Source organism: Pleurodeles waltl, chromosome 5 (assembly GCF_031143425.1).
Source record: "Pleurodeles waltl isolate 20211129_DDA chromosome 5, aPleWal1.hap1.20221129, whole genome shotgun sequence".
NCBI lineage: Eukaryota > Metazoa > Chordata > Amphibia > Caudata > Salamandridae > Pleurodeles > Pleurodeles waltl.
Genome location: NC_090444.1, coordinates 1,865,271,649 through 1,865,290,413, shown reverse-complemented (window position 1 = coordinate 1,865,290,413; position 18,765 = coordinate 1,865,271,649). Strand labels below are relative to the sequence as shown.

The 18,765-nt window shown below is 47.1% G+C and overlaps 1 protein-coding gene across 3 annotated transcripts in view; it reads left to right on the top strand.

Annotated features, from left to right (window-relative positions):
* SRF (serum response factor) overlaps positions 1-18,765 on the top strand; it is a 284,214-nt gene that overhangs the window by 213,690 nt on the left and 51,759 nt on the right. For all 3 annotated transcript variants that reach the window (XM_069236403.1, XM_069236402.1, XM_069236404.1), the window contains exon 6: positions 7,998-8,074. In XM_069236403.1, coding sequence (XP_069092504.1) covers positions 7,998-8,074 — 77 coding nt within the window. The remainder of the gene's footprint in view (positions 1-7,997; positions 8,075-18,765) is intronic.

The following is an 18,765-nucleotide window of genomic DNA, read 5'->3' as shown; positions in this document are numbered from 1 at the left end:
CAATGGTTGTTTGTGAATCATGGACCTATTTGTACAGGATTATTGTTTCTCTTCCAGGGCATCCTCATCAATAGTCATAAACACTGAATATTCCCGCCCACGTGCTGGGACCCTGGAGCATATACCATCACACATGTATATGTATGAAATATATATGAAAAATAACATTTTAGTAGAGAATTTCAAAACAAATATAATATATACATGTGCAAACAGCCGTTGCAGCCTATATTGAGAAACAGGCTAGAAATGCTTTCTTTGGAGTTTTTTTTTTTTTTTTTCTTTTTCAAGAACATTATTTGAAATCTCCAATTAAAGATAAAAACTTTCCGTAGTAAAAGTAGCAGGCATAGAAAGTGTAAACAATCCACTTTAAAACAGAAAAACTACATTGGAAATAAAGGAGCATTATTAGCCAATAGCATGCATGAAGGTTAACACAGCAGAACCAAGAAAAATGGCACCGTGCCTTTAAGACCCTGAGCACCTCCAGTAGCCCACCATGCCTCAGGGGTGAGAGTAAGGTGACAGTTGGTTCACAGTTAGGTCAGTTCTTTTTTCCAGCTTCTTCTGTGAAGATCCTGGAGCATTGAGCTCTCATTTTCCTGGTTATTTGGCCAGAAAAATTATCTAAAACTACTTTTTCCCTGCTTTACTCGACGGTTCTTCATATTTCCTGAGTAGAGGGATCATTTTTTCTCACAAATATGCCTTCACTTTTTGTGAAATGGCCTTCTTGTGGGAAGAAGGCGGCCCAGTCAGACCCACACTCTGTGTGCATAGTATGTTTGCCTCAGAGTCACTGTCCGGACACCTGCAGACATTGTAAGAATCTGTCCAAAAGAGCTCTCAAGGACAGGGAAAGGATTCGACTACGTGGTCTGCATGAAAGAGAGATGAAACCTAAAGACTCTTCTGAACAACGGCGAGCCAGATTGACGCCGGTAGGAAAATTCCTGTCTGTTCACCGTCGTCATCCCTTCCATTGTCACATCACCGGGTGTCGAAGAGCACACTGACGGCGACTCAAGCAACGTCGAAAGACCTGACGTCGAAGACTCAACCCCCTCATCGGGGTTGTTCTCCGTCGACGGTCACACACTTACCAACGTCGAGCAGGTACATTAGTACTCGCACGCCGTCGAAGGCTAGCCGTCATCCTCTGACGTCGGGGCACCCATCTTCAAAGTCGACCTCAAGAACTAGGTCGAAGTCCCCTCATCATGCGACTTTGAGGCACTCGTCTTCGTCTGCCCATCGCTCAACGTCAAAAAACTCAACGTTGAGGCATATTCCTGCAACGGGCCACCGCTCGTCGTTGAGGCATTCGATGTCGAGACATGAGGACGGTGAATTCTCGCTCGACGTCAGGAACTCCTAGATCTCCATCGACGGCAATACAACGTAGATAGACGTCGAGACAACCATCACCTGTGACATCTGTCAAGCAAAGAGTTGCTCTACGTAGCAGTCTTCCTCAAGTCACCTACAGGTCTGCAACAGACTTCTGAGACTGCTCTTCTTCACCAAGGCCCGGTAGTCACTATTCAGAGTGGATCTTCAGGGGCATCTAGAGCATCATCGGTGGGACACCTCTCACCTATAAACTTGTCTCAGAGGTGGTTGGAAAGCCTTAATAAGACACCGGCTTCTTCAGACTCAATATTCACGCCTCTATTCACCATCGGCGTCTTTAACTCGAACGCCCTCGCCAACGGCACCCGCCGAGCACGCAAGGCCAACTTCGGGCCAGTGCAGCCAGTCAAGGTCATCCACCAGAAGTAGGTCACAATCCAGGAGGAGGTTTAGATCTAGATCCTCTAGATCACGGCAACGACGGCGCAGGTCTCATTCATGGTCTACGGCATCAGAGTCTTCCATCAAAGACTAATCGCCTATCTTGACTAACTCCCCTCCGGCAAGAGTATCGCCAGTGGACGATATTACAACCTTCAACGAGGTGTTGGTCAGAGGGGCCCAGAAACTTAATATAGATATTCCAGTGCCGACTACTTCATCATCCGTAATTTTTGACACCTTACATCATCGTGGCTACTCTAGACAGTTATTGCCACTTGTTCCTGGTCTTTTACAACTGGCTATGGACGCGTTTCCGACCCCTGCTAGCCTACTCTCAGCTCTGGCTAGGATACTAAAAAAGTATAAAGCCCCAGACCAGGATCCTTTTTCTCAGGGCTGATCCACCTCCAGACTCTGTGATTTTAGCTGCTTCCCTTAAGACTCATTCAGTGGCATCATCATCGACGGTCCCTCAGGATAAGGAGAGTAAACATCTGAATTCATTGGGCAGGAAAATGTGTGGCACTTTAGCAGCATACATGAAGGTCTCCAGTGCCTCTGCACTGTTGGGAAGATACGACCGACCTTTGTGGGACTCTCTGAACTGGTTCGTAGAAAAATTGCCTAGGGAAGACAGGCAAGATTTTCAGGAGATCCTTCAGGAGGCGAGTTTAGTGTCCAACCACGTTAATAGTGCTGCTGCAGATTTGGCGGCTCATGGCTACGCATATGACATTTGTGCAAGGAGGTCCTCATGGCTTGGTCTTACAGGGTTGAGGCAGGAAGCACAACACACATCCTGAACCTGCCTTTAATGGGAACTCTTTATTTGGATCTCATACAGTTGATATGGCGAAAATGAAATCTGAGGTCGACACTTTGAAAGCAGTGGGGCTAGATAGGCGAAAATAGATTAGAAGGAGGTACAGGCCATATGATAAGCAGCCAACAGAGGGTTCAAACCCCTCATTGGTCTCAAAGACCTCAGCAGAAACCTGGACGACCTTTCTTTCAGTCACGTGTAACTGCGAGAGATCACGCACCAAGCAGACCGCATCAGTCTACCCCCAAGGCATCAGACAAACAATGAAGATTTGTTTCCCCTAATCCTGTCCACCACTCCAGTGGGGGGAAGTATTTTGAATTACGCTCACAAGTTGCACGCCGTAACAAAAGACAAATGGGTGCTAAACATTGTAGAGAATGGATACTCTTTGTTTCAAATCTCCTCTGCCACCGAGGCCAGCGCCTACTCGCCACTCATTACTACGAAAGGAAGTTCACATCCTTTTACAAAAAAGAGCAATAGAAAGGGTTCCATCTTCTCAAAGAGGAAAAGGAGTGTACTCCTGGTATTTCCTGGTGAAAAAGAAAGGCCAAGAAGGGGTTTTCAGACCCATTTTAGATCTGAAGCATCTGAACAAATACATTCGAAGAGAAAAATTCAGAATGCTGGCCCTCCATTAGATTTTCCCTTCGCTACATCGAGGGGACTGGATGTGCTCCATAGATCTACAGGATGCGTACTTTCACATTCCGATCATGACAAAACATCGAAAATGTCTTCGCTTCGTAGTGGCATCACAACACTACCAGTTCAAGGTGCTACCCTTTGGCCTAAAATCAGCCCCTCAGTGCACAAGATCTCATTCTCTGTCCTCAGTCTCAGACCATCTGGCACTGGCTAATAGCGAGGGGGATGTCTCTCACAGTGGTCCACCCTCCAGGAGAAAGCAGATTTCCTAAGTTGAAGTCTAATAGACTCCCACGACTGGGTTCTTCATGACGATGTCGTAGCAGACATTTTCCACCGGTGGGGGTCAGCCTCCACTAGACCTGTTTGCAGAAGACGTCAACAAAAAATGCCCAGACTTCGCATCCAGGTTCTACCATCCAGGGACGAAAGGGAATGCCCTGTTGATAGACGGGTTAGGGACATTTCTCTACGCCTTTCCACCGATCCCCCTGATACCTGCGGTGATCAACAAGTTCTACAGGTCCAAAACGAGGATGATACTCATAGCCCCTGTAAGGAAATGCCTCCTTGGCATGGTTACCCCCTGACTTTTTGCCTTTGGTGATGCCAAGTTATGATTTGAAAGTGTGCTGAGGCCTGCTAACCAGGCCCCAGCACCAGTGTTCTTTCCCTAACCTGTACCTTTGTTTCCACAATTGGCACACCCTGGCATCCAGGTAAGTCCCTTGTAACTGGTACCCCTGGTACCAAGGGCCCTGATGCCAGGGAAGGTCTCTAAGGGCTGCAGCATGTCTTATGCCACCCTGGGGACCCCTCACTCAGCACAGACACACTGCTTGCCAGCTTGTGTGTGCTGGTGGGGAGAAAATGACTAAGTCGCCATGGCACTCCCCTCAGAGTGCCATGCCAACCTCACACTGCCTATAGGTATAGATAAGTCACCCCTCTAGCAGGCCTTACAGCCCTAAGGCAGGATGCATTATACCATAGGTGAGGGCATAAGTGCATGAGCACTATGCCCCTACAGTGTCTAAGCAAAACCTTAGACATTGTAAGTGCAGGGTAGCCATAAGAGTATATGGTCTGGGAGTCTGTCATGCACGAACTCCACAGCACCATAATGGCTACACTGAAAACTGTGAAGTTTGGTATCAAACTTATCAGCACAATAAATGCACACTGATGCCAGTGTACATTTTATTGTAAAATACACCCCAGAGGGCATCTTAGAGATGCCCCCTGAAACCTTAACCGACTACCAGTGTAGGCTGACTAGTTTTAGCAGCCTGCCACACACCAGACATGTTGCTGGCCTTATGGGGAGAGTGCCTTTGTCACTCTGTGGCTAGTAACAAAGCCTGTACTGGGTGGAGGTGCTTCTCACCTACCCCTGCAGGAACTGTAAGGTTCCCCCCCCTTTGTTACAGCACCCCAGGGCACTCCAGCTAGTGGAGTTGCCCGCCCCCTCCGGCCACGGCCCCACTTTTGGCGGCAAGGCCGGAGGAGATAATGAGAAAAACAAGGAGGAGTCACTGGCCAGTCAGGACAGCCCCTAAGGTGTCCTGAGCTGAGGTAACTCTGACTTTTAGAAATCCTCCATCTTGCAGATGGAGGATTCCACAATAGGATTAGGGATGTGCCTCAGGGAGGAGGCACAAAGAGGGTGTAGCCACCCTCAGGGCTAGTAGCCATTGGCTACTAACCCCCCAGACCTAAACACACCCCTAAATCGAGTATTTAGGTGCTCCTAGAACACAGCAAGATAGATTCCTGCAACCTAAGACGAAGGACTGCTGAGCTGAAAAACCTGCAGAGAAGACAGACACCAACTGCTGTGGCCCCAGCTCTACCGGCCTGTCTCCCCACTTCTAAAGAACTGCTCCAGCGACGCGTTCCACAGGGTCCATCGACCTCAGAGGACTACCCTGCATCTAAAAGGACCAAGAACTCCAGAGGACAGCGGCTCTGCTCCACAAAGACTGCAACTTTGCAACAAAGAAGCAACTTTGAAAGAACACAGGTTTCCCTCCGGAAGCGTGAGACTTTGCACTCTGCACCCGACGCCCCCGGCTCGACTTGTGGAGAACAAACACTACAGGGAGGACTCCCTGGCGACTGCGAGCCCGTGAGTAGCCAGAGTTGACCCCCCTGAGCCCCCACAGCGACGCCTGCAGAGGGAATCCCGAGGCTCCCCCTGACCGCGACTGCCTGCTTCAAAGACCCGACGCCTGGTAAGGACACTGCACCTGCAGCCCCCAGGACCTGAAGGATCCTACCTCCAGTGCAGGAGCGACCCCCAGGTGGCCCTCTCCCTTGCCCAGGTGGTGGCTACCCCGAGGAGCCCCCCCCCCTTGCCTGCGTGCATCGCTGAAGAGAACCCTTGGTTTCCCATTGAAACCTATTGCGAACCCGATGCCTGTTTGCACACTGCACCCGGCCGCCCCCGTGCCGCTGAGGGTGTACTTTTTGTGCTGACTTGTGTCCCCCCCGGTGCCCTACAACCCCCTGGTCTGCCCTCCGAAGACGGGGGTAATGGCCTTGGCAATAATGTACACAGACCTCCTCCAGTTGTCAAAACAACCTCACAAGAGGCTGCCCTGCAGACCGGATCTTCTCCACCGATTAGGGAGGAAAATTCTGCATCCCAACCTTCCCTCTCTGAGCTTGACAGCATGGCTCTTGAATTCCTGCAACATGGACATCTAGGACTCTCGCAGGAATGCATGGATATTTTAAAAGAGTCTAAAAGACCGTCTACACAACGCTCCTATGCGTTCAAATGGAAAAGGTTTTACATGTGGTGCCGGCAGCATGATTACAACCCTGTTTTGGCCCAGGAGAAGGTTATCTTACCTTACCTGTTACATCTTGCGAAGTCAGGGCTGCAGTTTTCCTTCATTAAGGGACATTTATCTGCCATTACAACTTATCGTAAGTCGCCCTCTCAAGTCTTTCTTTACTATGCCAGTGGTTAAGGATTTCTTAGAGAGTTTGTAGAAAGTCTCTCCACCGATTCGGAAACCTTCACCTCCATGTGAATTGAATGTGGTCTTGTCTAGGCTTATGGCCGCTCCTTTTGAGCCCATCCACAAAGCTTCTTTACAACACCTTACGTGGAAGACAGCTTTTCTGCTAGCCATTACCTCGGCTAGAAGGGTCAGCGAGATTCAGGCTCTATGTTCGAGGGAACCCTTCACAGTTTTCCACGATAAGAGTAGTTCCAAGAACCCACCCATCGTTTTTGCCTAAGGTGGTGTCGGACTTCCACATCAACCAAACAATATCACTTCCAATGTTCTTCCCTAAACCTGTTACTGCGGCGGAGGAAGCCTTGCACCCCCTGAACCTTAAGAGGGTGCTCAAATTTTACCTTGATAAGACTAAGTCAATCAATCTGATCACCTGTTTAATTGTGGACATATGAAAACAGGGGGAGCTGCTCCATAAAATAATTTTTTTTTGCCTGTTTCCCAATATAGGCTGCATTAGCTGTTTGCACATGTATATATTCAAATCATTAACATTTATAAAGCGCGCTACTCACCCGTGCGGGTCTCAAGGCGCTATTGAAATTCTCTACTCAAATGTTATTTTTCATAGATATTTCATACATATACATGTGTTTGTACATGCTCCGGGGTCCCCGCATCTGGACAGGAATATTCAGTGTTTCTTTGAGGATACCCCTGGAAGAGAACTGGTACAGGACCTGGCAACACTACACATGTGCTGCAGCCAAGCAGGAGCAGCTTCTCTTCCCCCCCCCCCCCCCCCCCCCCCCCCCCCCCCAAACCGGAGCTAAAGACTGTTCTTCTGTCTGTGTTGAGGGCAAATAGTGAGCTCTGTGGCTGGCACAACTCACCCTGCCCCATGGATGGGCAGGAAGAGCGGACAAGATAATATTCACTCTATCCTAGGAAATGAGGTCCCCAGGACAGTGTTCAGTCGACCCCAGAGAATCTGACCTCTAGGGTTGTAAATTGGCACAGGTAAGGGAGCTTCATGCCCCTCTGCTCTAATAAAAAATAAAGTGAGTGCTGGGCCCTGGCCCGCCCTGGGGGAAAATTACATACAGGTGGCCCCCCCGGCACCCACGCCTCCTACAAGGGCTGAGGGACAGGGTGTCCGTACCCTGCATATGTCCTTTTCTTTAAAAACCCTTTAGGACAGTCCTGTAATGGCTACCACAATAGTTCTATTCATCTTGCATCCAGCCAGTCACAGCGCTTGCTCTGAAAAATAAATATATATATCTGTGTGTGTATATATATGCATGTATATGTGTATATATATGTGTATATCTGTGTGTGTGTGTGTGTGTGTGTGTACACACACATTTTGCACCTTAATTGCTCAAATCACAAAAAAAGCACTCTTTCTATGTAGAGATCTAGCTTCCTGCTCTCTGCTGAATTTGCTTGACTGATCAGTGTAATGTTCAAAATGCAGCAGCTAGATTAGTCCTCAGACTCCGCCAAGCCCACATCACACTGCACCTTAGGGAATTCTGACTGCTGCATCTTGGATGCAGCAAACGTGGAAGTGAGCATTTTGTAAAATCTATTGTGCACATCAAGGCCCCATGATGTAACCAAGAAAACATTGAGCATTCCTTTACACATGTTAGTCTTAGATCATGTAAGACACATTAAAGTTGTGTAATTTTATAACCTACATTGCTGTATGGACTAGTAATTGTTTAAACCTTCTTTTGTTCCAGGTGGTGTTCAACAAGTATTTCTGACAGCTCCATCTGGAACGGTGCAGATCCCGGTCTCTGCTGTTCAACTCCACCAGGTACGATTCCAACAGTGATCCGTTAGCTGCCTATTGCTAGTCAGACAACATTTGATTACATCTACTAGTATTACTAGTAGTACTGAGAATTAAATGATCCAGTGAGGACCTAACCTGGCTTTCATTCAGAGGGAGGCCCAGTTATCGGCAAGATTAGTTGAATAATACTTACATGCAGCACATTTCAAGGGACCATTCTAGCAGGATATCATTGAAGTGAGCTGGAATTCCTATGGTAACATTTACAAGAATGAATAAAAGTGAATTCATAAAGCACAGTAGCAACCCCAAGGGCACCCCCAGTGCTGATGGAACCTTCTCAGAGAAATGAAGATCACTGAAACAGGACAAACGACACGGGGAGCAAACTGAGCCATAGAACCTGACGAAACATACAACGTTGTCTATACTGAGAATAACTAGAGCCAGAATTTTCTAAAGTTGAAATATATTTCTATGCGTATAAATTGTAATTGATTCTTGAAGCTGGCAGTGCAGATTGAAAAGGCTTTGCAGAATTATGCTAAATAATGCCTAAGACACCATAGCCTTCTCATTGAATTATCCTACTCATTTATTGAGAAAGAGCAAAACTTTAGCCAATGAGTTACACGCTACGGTGAAATGTTAAAAAAAAAAAAAAATAACCCATGAGGTGCGAGCACAATGAAGATCAAAACCTGGAGACGACATCCTTTGCATTTCTGTCTTGATTTTGTCTGAAGAGTCCCTTTGAGCTTTGCTCACATCTGATTTCTGTTGGGGATTAGTAATATTCAATTCCAGCGTTACTGCAGCTTTAAAGCAGATTCTTTTCCCAGAGACCTGCTTTGGGCTGCAGTGTGTTCTCCCTCTAAAGAAGTCCGAAGTCTTGTGGTACCTTTGGTGAAAAAGACCATTTGGATGCTCCTGCTAAGGAGTAAATCTACTAATTACAGCTGACTCATAAATGTAAACACTGGAAGAGCCACAGAAACATTTCAACAACACCTTAAGGACAGGGAAGAAAGATTTCTCCGGTGACTGTAGAAGCCAAGCCAAAGGGGACACACTCATCAGGGGCTCTCTCTTCAAAACCACCACAGACAACCCAGAGAAGTGGGGAAGGAAACTGCCTGATAGTGCAGTCCGTCTCCTAAAGGTATCACCTGCAGCAAAAAAAGGCACTCCAAAAAAATGCCAGACGTACAGTCTCTCGTTCTCCAGTGTCTGAGCAGCGAATGTTGACATTTTCATCAGCATTCTTTCATCAGTAAAAATAGCATAGTAGTTTTATTTCTTGGAAATAAAAATATGACTCTGTAATTAGTCGTTCCAAGCCTGAATTGCAGCTTCTGATGTAGAAGAAAGTGGTGAAAGTCTAAAAAAAAAAAAAAAAAAAAAAAGTTTGAAAAATGCATCCTGGCTTTCTTTTGAAAGCTGAGAAAAACCCATTCTCAAATAATAAAAGTTACATCTGTCAGTTCTTTTTTTTTTTTTTTTTTTTTTTCTGGCTCCTGTAAGCAATACAATTTTTTGGCTAACATTTGTAAGGAAATTCTTGCTGTTTCACCCCCACTCAATGTCTTTAATATCATTCCATCAAGTCGTTTTGGGGGGTTTTAGTTGTTCTTGTGGGAGGAACATTAATTTCTGGTCCTCACAAGACATTTTTGAGTGCCTACTGGGCTGTCATTCAGTCTTAGACTGTCATCTGTTAAACAAAAAAGGGCCTTAAAAGACCCAAAGGGTACACCCAGCTGCACAGCTTGCTGCATGTTGCAAGGTATGAAAGCGCAGGAAAAGGATACTGTCAAAGACAACATACTCCTGAAAAGGACTCCACAGGGAGAAATGCAGAAAGAGATTGAAAAAGAAAGGACGACAGCAATCTCACTGTTTATCGTGATCGGCATCTAAGATAGTAATGTTGAAAGCATTGACTTCAGACCACTGTCCATTGGAGGCAGACTTGACGTCTGCCATTTATTGATGTCCTGGAGAGCACACCAAACACTTGAAACACCTGCCGCCTAAAAAGCCTTAGCTGTTGAAGACAGACCACCGATTGACATTACAAAACAACCATTGTTATAATTGTCTAAACCTGCTTCCTGATAGATGTCGATAGGACTTTCCTCAACACAGATATTCAAACTGTAACATCAAGTGAGGCATTCCTCGAAGTCTAAGAAGAAATGTCATAGAATGATGTCAAGGTCCCCATCATTGACGATGAAAAAAATCTTGATTGTGCCCATCACCTGTGTCATCAATACATAAGATTGATGCTACACTGCCGTTGATTGTCACTTTTCTCAACATAGCCATTACAGCTCCAAAAGCTATCGTCTCATCAACTTTCTATGTTTCCTAAAGTCACGTCACTGTTTTTTTTTTTTGTTGTTTTTTTTTACCTCCTCACTGACTTGGAATAAGTGTGTGAAGTCTCTTTCAAAGCCTCCTTAAGCTGTAAGTCATCCTGTCACTCTCTATCCGCATCCACTGCTTTTCATGCCACTAATACCAATAATCCCTTTTGAGGACCCGGTAAGGGTTCCTTTACCACCTTTACAACTGTCTTCCCCCAGGATGGTATCGAGGCAAGCATCAGTGTCCCTGCTGAAAGAGTGCAGAGTACAGTACCTACTCACCAGTCTGCTACATATTCTCATTGCACACCGAAGAGGAGAGACGCAAATCTTTGGACTCGGGTGGAACCCATTCATCTATTTCGCAACCAATTGCATCTTTCGCCCCTGTCTTTCATTAATGACAATCCATAGTCTCATGAGGTCTAAGCTAGGGTAGCGGCTACGCGTAACATTCCTTTGATGTACCACAGCTGGCTCTTTCAATGATTGTGTAAACTTTACAGCTGATGGCAGCTCTGAAGTCCTTGCTGCCTTTAGTTGCTTACCTTTCTGACATCCCAGACGAAAAGCTCCTTACTCCTGCCACTGTAAAATCTGCAACTCTGCATCTGTTAAAATATAAAGGGCTCAACAAGATTTTGAATTACTTTAAAGCTCAACACTGAAGCCCGATCCAGTCCTACAGACATGCCTCTGCGCCGAATACCACCACTCTGCCAGAATGAGGAAGCGAGTGACTGGTTGCTACTGACAGGAAGGTGTGTGGCACATCGCCTACTCATGTAAAAAAAATTACAGCTTAACTGCTCTTCGGTGAAGATATTAAGGGGTATTCTGTGAGGGCATGAGAAGTTTTAAGGAATATTTTCCATACATTGCCAACAATATATTGCAGAAACTCTGCATAAAAATTCGCCTCTCTATCCAGATTATAAATACAGCAGCTGGTTCAGTACAGTTGGCGGCTACAGGATATAGTCATGGGTTATCCATCAGTAGATCTTGCGCACAGCGCCCTACCACCTTTAAGCTACATGCACAATGGAAAATAAACCTGTTTCAGAGTCCATCTTGTTTGAACAACACCTGGAGGAAGGAATGCTGAAGATGAAAAACAATGAGATCTAAAGGCAGTGGGTCTTGACGAAAGGAAGAAATTCTTCAAGCAGCAATACAAGGCAATGGATCTGAGGTATTTGCAAAGCATGGTTCAGGCCCATCCTGGCCTTTCCAACTTGTACAACAGCAATATCCTCAAGAACAAAGAAACCCTAATCAGGCATGACCATAAGTCATTGACCAAACTTTCCAATTCCAGGATAAGACAGTAGACCATGACAATCCAGTAACTACCTATAGGAAGTTGGCTCTGTATGCACTACTTCAAAGTAAGGAATAGTATGCACAGAGTCCAAGGGTTCCCCTTAGAGGTAAGATAGTGGCAAAAATAGATAATACTAATGCTCTATTTTGTGGTAGTGTGGTCGAGCAGTAGGCTTATCCAAGGAGTAGTGTTAAGCATTTGTTGTACATACACATAGACAATAAATGAGGTACACACACTCAGAGACAAATCCAGCCAATAGGTTTTGTATAGAAAAATATCTTTTCTTAGTTTATTTTAAGAACCACAGGTTCAAATTTAACATGTAATATCTTGTTTGAAAGGTATTGCAGGTAAGTACATTAGGAACTTTGAATCATTTCAATTGCATGTATACTTTTCAAGTTATTCACAAATAGCTACTTTAAAAGTGGACACTTAGTGCAATTTTCACAGTTCCTGGGGGAGGTAAGTTTTTGTTAGTTTTACCAGGTAAGTAAGACACTTACAGGGTTCAGTTCTTGGTCCAAGGTAGCCCACCGTTGGGGGTTCAGAGCAACCCCAAAGTTACCACACCAGCAGCTCAGGGCCGGTCAGGTGCAGAGTTCAAAGTGGTGCCCAAAACGCATAGGCTATAATGGAGAGAAGGGGGTGCCCCGGTTCCGGTCTGCTTGCAGGTAAGTACCCGCGTCTTCGGAGGGCAGACCAGGGGGGTTTTGTAGGGCACCGGGGGGGACACAAGCCCACACAGAAATTTCACCCTCAGCGGCGCGGGGGCGGCCGGGTGCAGTGTTAGAACAAGCGTCGGGTTCGCAATGTAAGTCAATGAGAGATCAAGGGATCTCTTCAGCGCTGCAGGCAGGCAAGGGGGGGGCTTCCTCGGGGAAACCTCCACTTGGGCAAGGGAGAGGGACTCCTGGGGGTCACTTCTGCAGTGAAAGTCCGGTCCTTCAGGTCCTGGGGGCTGCGGGTGCAGGGTCTTTTCCAGGCGTCGGGACTTAGGTTTCAGAGAGTCGCGGTCAGGGGAAGCCTCGGGATTCCCTCTGCAGGCTGCGCTGTGGGGGCTCAGGGGGGACAGGTTTTGGTACTCACAGTCGTAGAGTAGTCCGGGGGTCCTCCCTGAGGTGTTGGTTCTCCACCAGCCGAGTCGGGGTCGCCGGGTGCAGTGTTGCAAGTCTCACGCTTCTTGCGGGGAGTTGCAGGGTTCTTTAAAGCTGCTTCTTGAAACAAAGTGGCAGTCTTTTTGGAGCAGGTCCGCTGTCCTCGGGAGTTTCTTGTCGTCGTCGAAGCAGGGCAGTCCTCAGAGGATTCAGAGGTCGCTGGTCCCTTTGGAAGGCGTCGCTGGAGCAGAGTTCTTTGGAAGGCAGGAGACAGGCCGGTGAGTTTCTGGAGCCAAGGCAGTTGTTGTCTTCTGGTCTTCCTCTGCAGGGGTTTTCAGCTGGGCAGTCCTTCTTCTTGTTGTTGCAGGAATCTAATTTTCTAGGGTTCAGGGTAGCCCTTAAATACTAAATTTAAGGGCGTGTTTAGGTCTGGGGGGTTAGTAGCCAATGGCTACTAGCCCTGAGGGTGGGTACACCCTCTTTGTGCCTCCTCCCAAGGGGAGGGGGTCACAATCCTAACCCTATTGGGGGAATCCTCCATCTGCAAGATGGAGGATTTCTAAAAGTTAGAGTCACCTCAGCTCAGGACACCTTAGGGGCTGTCCTGACTGGCCAGTGACTCCTCCTTGTTATTCTCATTATTTTCTCTGGCCTTGCCGCCAAAAGTGGGGGCCAGGGCCGGAGGGGGCGGGCAACTCCACTAGCTGGAGTGTCCTGCGGTGCTGTGACAAAGGGGTGAGCCTTTGAGGCTCACCGCCAGGTGTTACAGCTTCTGCCTGGGGGAGCTGTTAGCATCTCCACCCAGTGCAGGCTTTGTTACTGGCCTCAGAGTGACAAAGGCACTCTCCCCATGGGGCCAGCAACATGTCTCTAGTGTGGCAGGCTGCTGGAACTAGTCAGCCTACACAGATAGTCGGTTAAGTTTCAGGGGGCACCTCTAAGGTGCCCTCTGGGGTGTATTTTGCAATAAAATGTACACTGGCATCAGTGTGCATTTATTGTGCTGAGAAGTTTGATACCAAACTTCCCAGTTTTCAGTGTAGCCATTATGGTGCTGTGGAGTTCGTGTTTGACAAACTCCCAGACCATATACTCTTATGGCTACCCTGCACTTACAATGTCTAAGGTTTTGTTTAGACACTGTAGGGGTACCATGCTCATGCACTGGTACCCTCACCTATGGTATAGTGCACCCTGCCTTAGGGCTGTAAGGCCTGCTAGAGGGGTGTCTTACCTATACTGCATAGGCAGTGAGAGGCTGGCATGGCACCCTGAGGGGAGTGCCATGTCGACTTACTCGTTTTGTCCTCACTAGCACACACAAGCTGGCAAGCAGTGTGTCTGTGCTGAGTGAGAGGTCTCCAGGGTGGCCTAAGACATGCTGCAGCCCTTAGAGACCTTCCTTGGCATCAGGGCCCTTGGTACTAGAAGTACCAGTTACAAGGGACTTATCTGGATGCCAGGGTCTGCCAATTGTGGATACAAAAGTACAGGTTAGGGAAAGAACACTGGTGCTGGGGCCTGGTTGGCAGGCCTCAGCACACTTTCAATTGTAAACATAGCATCAGCAAAGGCAAAAAGTCAGGGGGCAACCATGCCAAGGAGGCATTTCCTTACACCTCTTTAGTCTCTGTAAGGCATGTGGGAAAAAATGTATGTGGATGATCCACATAAAAACTATTGCCTTCATCCTTCTCATAAGGCAAAGGAATGCATAATCTGTCGTACCTTCCCACCAAAAAACTGAGACACAGAAGGCAGATTGTTATTGTGGCTACAGAAAACTGAAGCTCAGAAAACATCTGATGAGGACAGTGACTCTGTTCCTAAATCTCACGATGGTTAGATCTCTTGAGGGACATTCTGGGGAGAGCAGGAAGTCCCTCAAAATTCATCATCATTCTAAGGACTCGAAAAAGAGAGAAAAATAAAAACAACCCTCTTCAGAGGTAGCTTCATCTGATCTAGGTACCTCCTGTAAGCCACTGAAACAAAAGGGGCAAAAAGTTCCAGTTTTGCCATCGATGACAGTCACCGTCGACAACCACCGTCGTCACTGTATCATCGACGAGACCATCCATGTCGACGACAACGTTTTCCATTCTGGTACCAATTTCATCTGCGAGACCCTCGGAGATGTCTAGGACTTCGTCGGCGGCACCGTCGACAGCATCACCATCGTTGACTTTCTGTTGTCAATGCTTCCTGTCGACGTCCCCATCGTCCACAGTACCACCGTCGACGCTACTGTCAACGAAGAGAACATTGAGGAGCAATATTAGGACTTACCATAAACCCACCATGGCTTATGCGGAAAACGTTTCACCTGTTCTTCCAAGTCACGGTTTAGATGTGGAGGACTCGGATGATGATGGACCTTTTGGACAGGCTCATAGTCCCTCTGAGCTCCATGTCAAATAACAGGAAGAAGAAGAAGAAGAAGAAGAAGAAGAGGAGGAAGACGAATATTATGAGGGTGATCAAGGTCAGCAGGTTGAGGGATACTCAGAAATATGAGGAAAATCACTATTATCCGGACTACCATCGACTGAAGGAGCAGACAGTTATGCCTCGTTCGCTTATAGAGGATCTTCAGAGCATGCTGGTGGATTACAGACGGTATTTTCCGGCACAGGCGGGGGTACCACCATCTACTCCGCCCAGAACAGCTTCTGTTCTCCCACCAGAGATTCCACCTCTAATAACGCCCAGAATGACGCTGCCAACACATGCTGTTCCTCCACCTAGGGACGATCCTTCTACATCGGAGGATAAAACAAGGGAGGAAGGCGAATTACCATCTCAGCATGACGATTGGCAGGATTGTTATTCCTACTCCATCTCCTCCTCAATACCCTACAGCTGATTCCCCTCCCGAAGACATGGGGGGGGGGGGGCTGGTTCATTGAACTATGGAAAGGGCAGCAAAGAGGTTTCATCTACCCATCACAGTGAAGCGTTCAGATTGCTTCTTGTATTATTTCAAGGACCAAGCGGAGAAATCATTAAGGTCTATTTCTATTATTGACCACCTATGGCAGGAGGGTGTCAGGATTATGAAGAATCCATCTGCGGTGCCAGCGGTTCTGCCACGGATTGACAAGAAATACAGGGATCCGGATGATGCTCCTGCATGTCTCATGGGAAACCCTCGGCCAGACTCTGATATAGCACATGCTGCACAGACACATTCTAAAAATCCAGCAGCTCCTATCTCAGTGCCGCCAGATAGAGATGGACAATGCCTTGACACGATGGAAAAAAGATTTTCTGTCAGGTGTTACTGTAAGAGCTGCTAATGCCCTAGCTATCCTAGCACGCTATGATAGGCAGATATGGTCAGATATCAAACCTATGGTTGATCTCATCCCTGAAGAGCAGAGGCAGGAAGCAAAAAAGATCTTGCAGGAAGTAGAGCGAGCCTCTTCTGAGATCATTGATGATGCCATGGACATAGCTTCAACTGGTTATCAACAATTAGCAGGTTCTGCTGTTCTGAGGCGCCAGGGCTGGCTGAAGACCACTTCGTTTCGACCTGAAGTGCAAACAGTGATTTTGGATATGGCATAAGATGGAGACATGCTTTTTTGGCAAGCATATAGATGAAGCCCTTGTTGGCATTAAAACGGACACTGCCAAGTCCCTTGGCTCTTTACAATATAGAAAGCTACCTTTCCGAGGGGCAAGGGGCTTAGCTCTTCATCCTATTGAGGATCTTATTTCCGTTCCCAGCTGTTTTAACCGTACCAGCAATAAGGCCATCACAGTCGTATCGCCAACCAACTACAGCTGGTTTCTCTAGGCAGAGTGCCTGTCGGAAGTCTATGCATCAACCCAGAGACACAGGACGCAAGCAATGACCCAGTAGAAGTACCAGCTACTCACCTGTTCCAGCATCAAGTAGGGGCAAATATATCCAAATATCTCCACAATTGGAAAACTATCACCTCGGATCAATGGTTGTTGGACTTAGTGGCTTATGGCCGCACCCTAGAATTCACTTTCAGGCCATCGATTCCCCCCCCCCCCCACCACCACCACCACCACCATCAAAAGGGGCACATTCCCCTCATCTTCTCTTCTTGAAAAAAGAGGTCAAATTGATGCTTCTCAAAAGAGCAATATAAAAGGTTCCAATGGCTCAGAAAGGGAAAGGATTCTATTCCAGTTTTTTCCTTGTGCAAAAGAAAAGAGGAGAATTGAGACCTATTCTAGATCTTCGGCATCTCACCAAGTACCTCCGCAAACAAACTTTCAGAATGATCACTCTTTCAGATATATTAAACTTCCTGAACAGCGGAGACTATATGACATCTCTAGACTTGGAGGACACTTCTTTTCATATCCTCATCCATCCCAAACATCGCAGATATCTCCGATTCACAGTGGCTCGTACTCCCAATCAGTTCCGATTCCTTCCCTTCGGGCTCAGCTCAGCTCAGCTCCTTGCATATTCACCAGGTGTCTGGCTCCAGTAGCAGCTGTTCTCAGGAAGCATGGTCACCAGATCTTTCCATATCTAGACGACTGGCTTCTGAAGGGGTCCACTACGCAAGGAGCTTTAGCAGCGACAAAAGGTTACATAAGCCTTTTTCAAATACTAGGTTTTGCGCTCAATTTCAATAAATCTTGCACAACACCCTCTCAGAGGATGACTTCTCTGAGCTATCCTGGACACACAGCTGAACAAAGCTTTCCTGACACAGGAACAGCAGGATCGCTTAGCACGTCTGGCCCAAATCAAATAAAAAAGAAAGTTACTTTTGGTGAGGTTGTACAAATAGCTCCTGGGTATATCTTCCACCATCAGCTTGGTACTAAATGCACGTCTCAAAATGAGACCGTTGCAGGAAGAAATGCAGGTTCAGTGGAACCAATCTCAAGGTTTGTTCGAGGATTGCATTCTGGTTACGTCAAAAATTATAAAGGCATTGGGCTGATGGGCTTACCAGTCTCATCGTTCTCAAGGCCTCACGTTCATTCCGTAAGTCCCACAATTTATAATTATCACGGGTGCTTCCATGGAAGGATGGGGAGGGCATCTCCAAGATCTGCAAATCCAGGGGGAAATGGTCAAGCCACCAACGGCTGATGCAGATCAACAGCCTAGAACTCAAAGCCATCTTCTACAAGTTTTCCTCCCGAGGGTAAAAGGGTCTTGAGTGTTGGTGCGGACAGACAACACAACCAGCATGTTTTATATAAACAAACAGGGAGGCACGAGGTCTTTAACACTTTCACAGGAAGTTCAGCTACTATGGGACTGACTTGCAAAACACAACAACTCTGACAGCCGAGCATGTTTCAGGAGTGCGCAGCATGCTACCGGATGCACTCAGCAGGACCAACAGCGAGTGTCACGAATGGGAACTGAATCCAGCTCAACTGGACAAAATATTTGCAACATGGGGGAAGCCAACTCTAGACCTATTCGCAACGAAAGACAATACCAAATGACGATTTTACGTAAGTCGATATCCCCTCCTGGGGGAATGCCCTTAGATGCGATGGTCTGGGATCTATGCGTACGCTCTTCTCTCTCCCCCCCCCCCCCCTTCCCCCCCTCCCAAATCCCATTGATCGCCAAGGTCCTAGACAAAATGAAGATGGAGCCTTGTCGCCTAATACTAATCGCTCCCAAATGGCCCCGGCAATGCCGGCACACGGAGCTTCTTCTAATATCAGAAACTGCGCCAATATGTCTCCCTCCAACTCCAATGCTACTGTCAATGCGTCGGGGAGATTCTACGTCCAGATCCGATGTCACTGCACTTGCATGCATGGCTCCTGAATTCCATTAATTTCAATATCTCAAAATAACCTCAGAATGTAGAGCTATACTGTCTAAAGAGTAAGATCAGACAGTACCAACAAAACATCGATTCAAATGGAAGCAGTTCTGTTGTTGGTGCC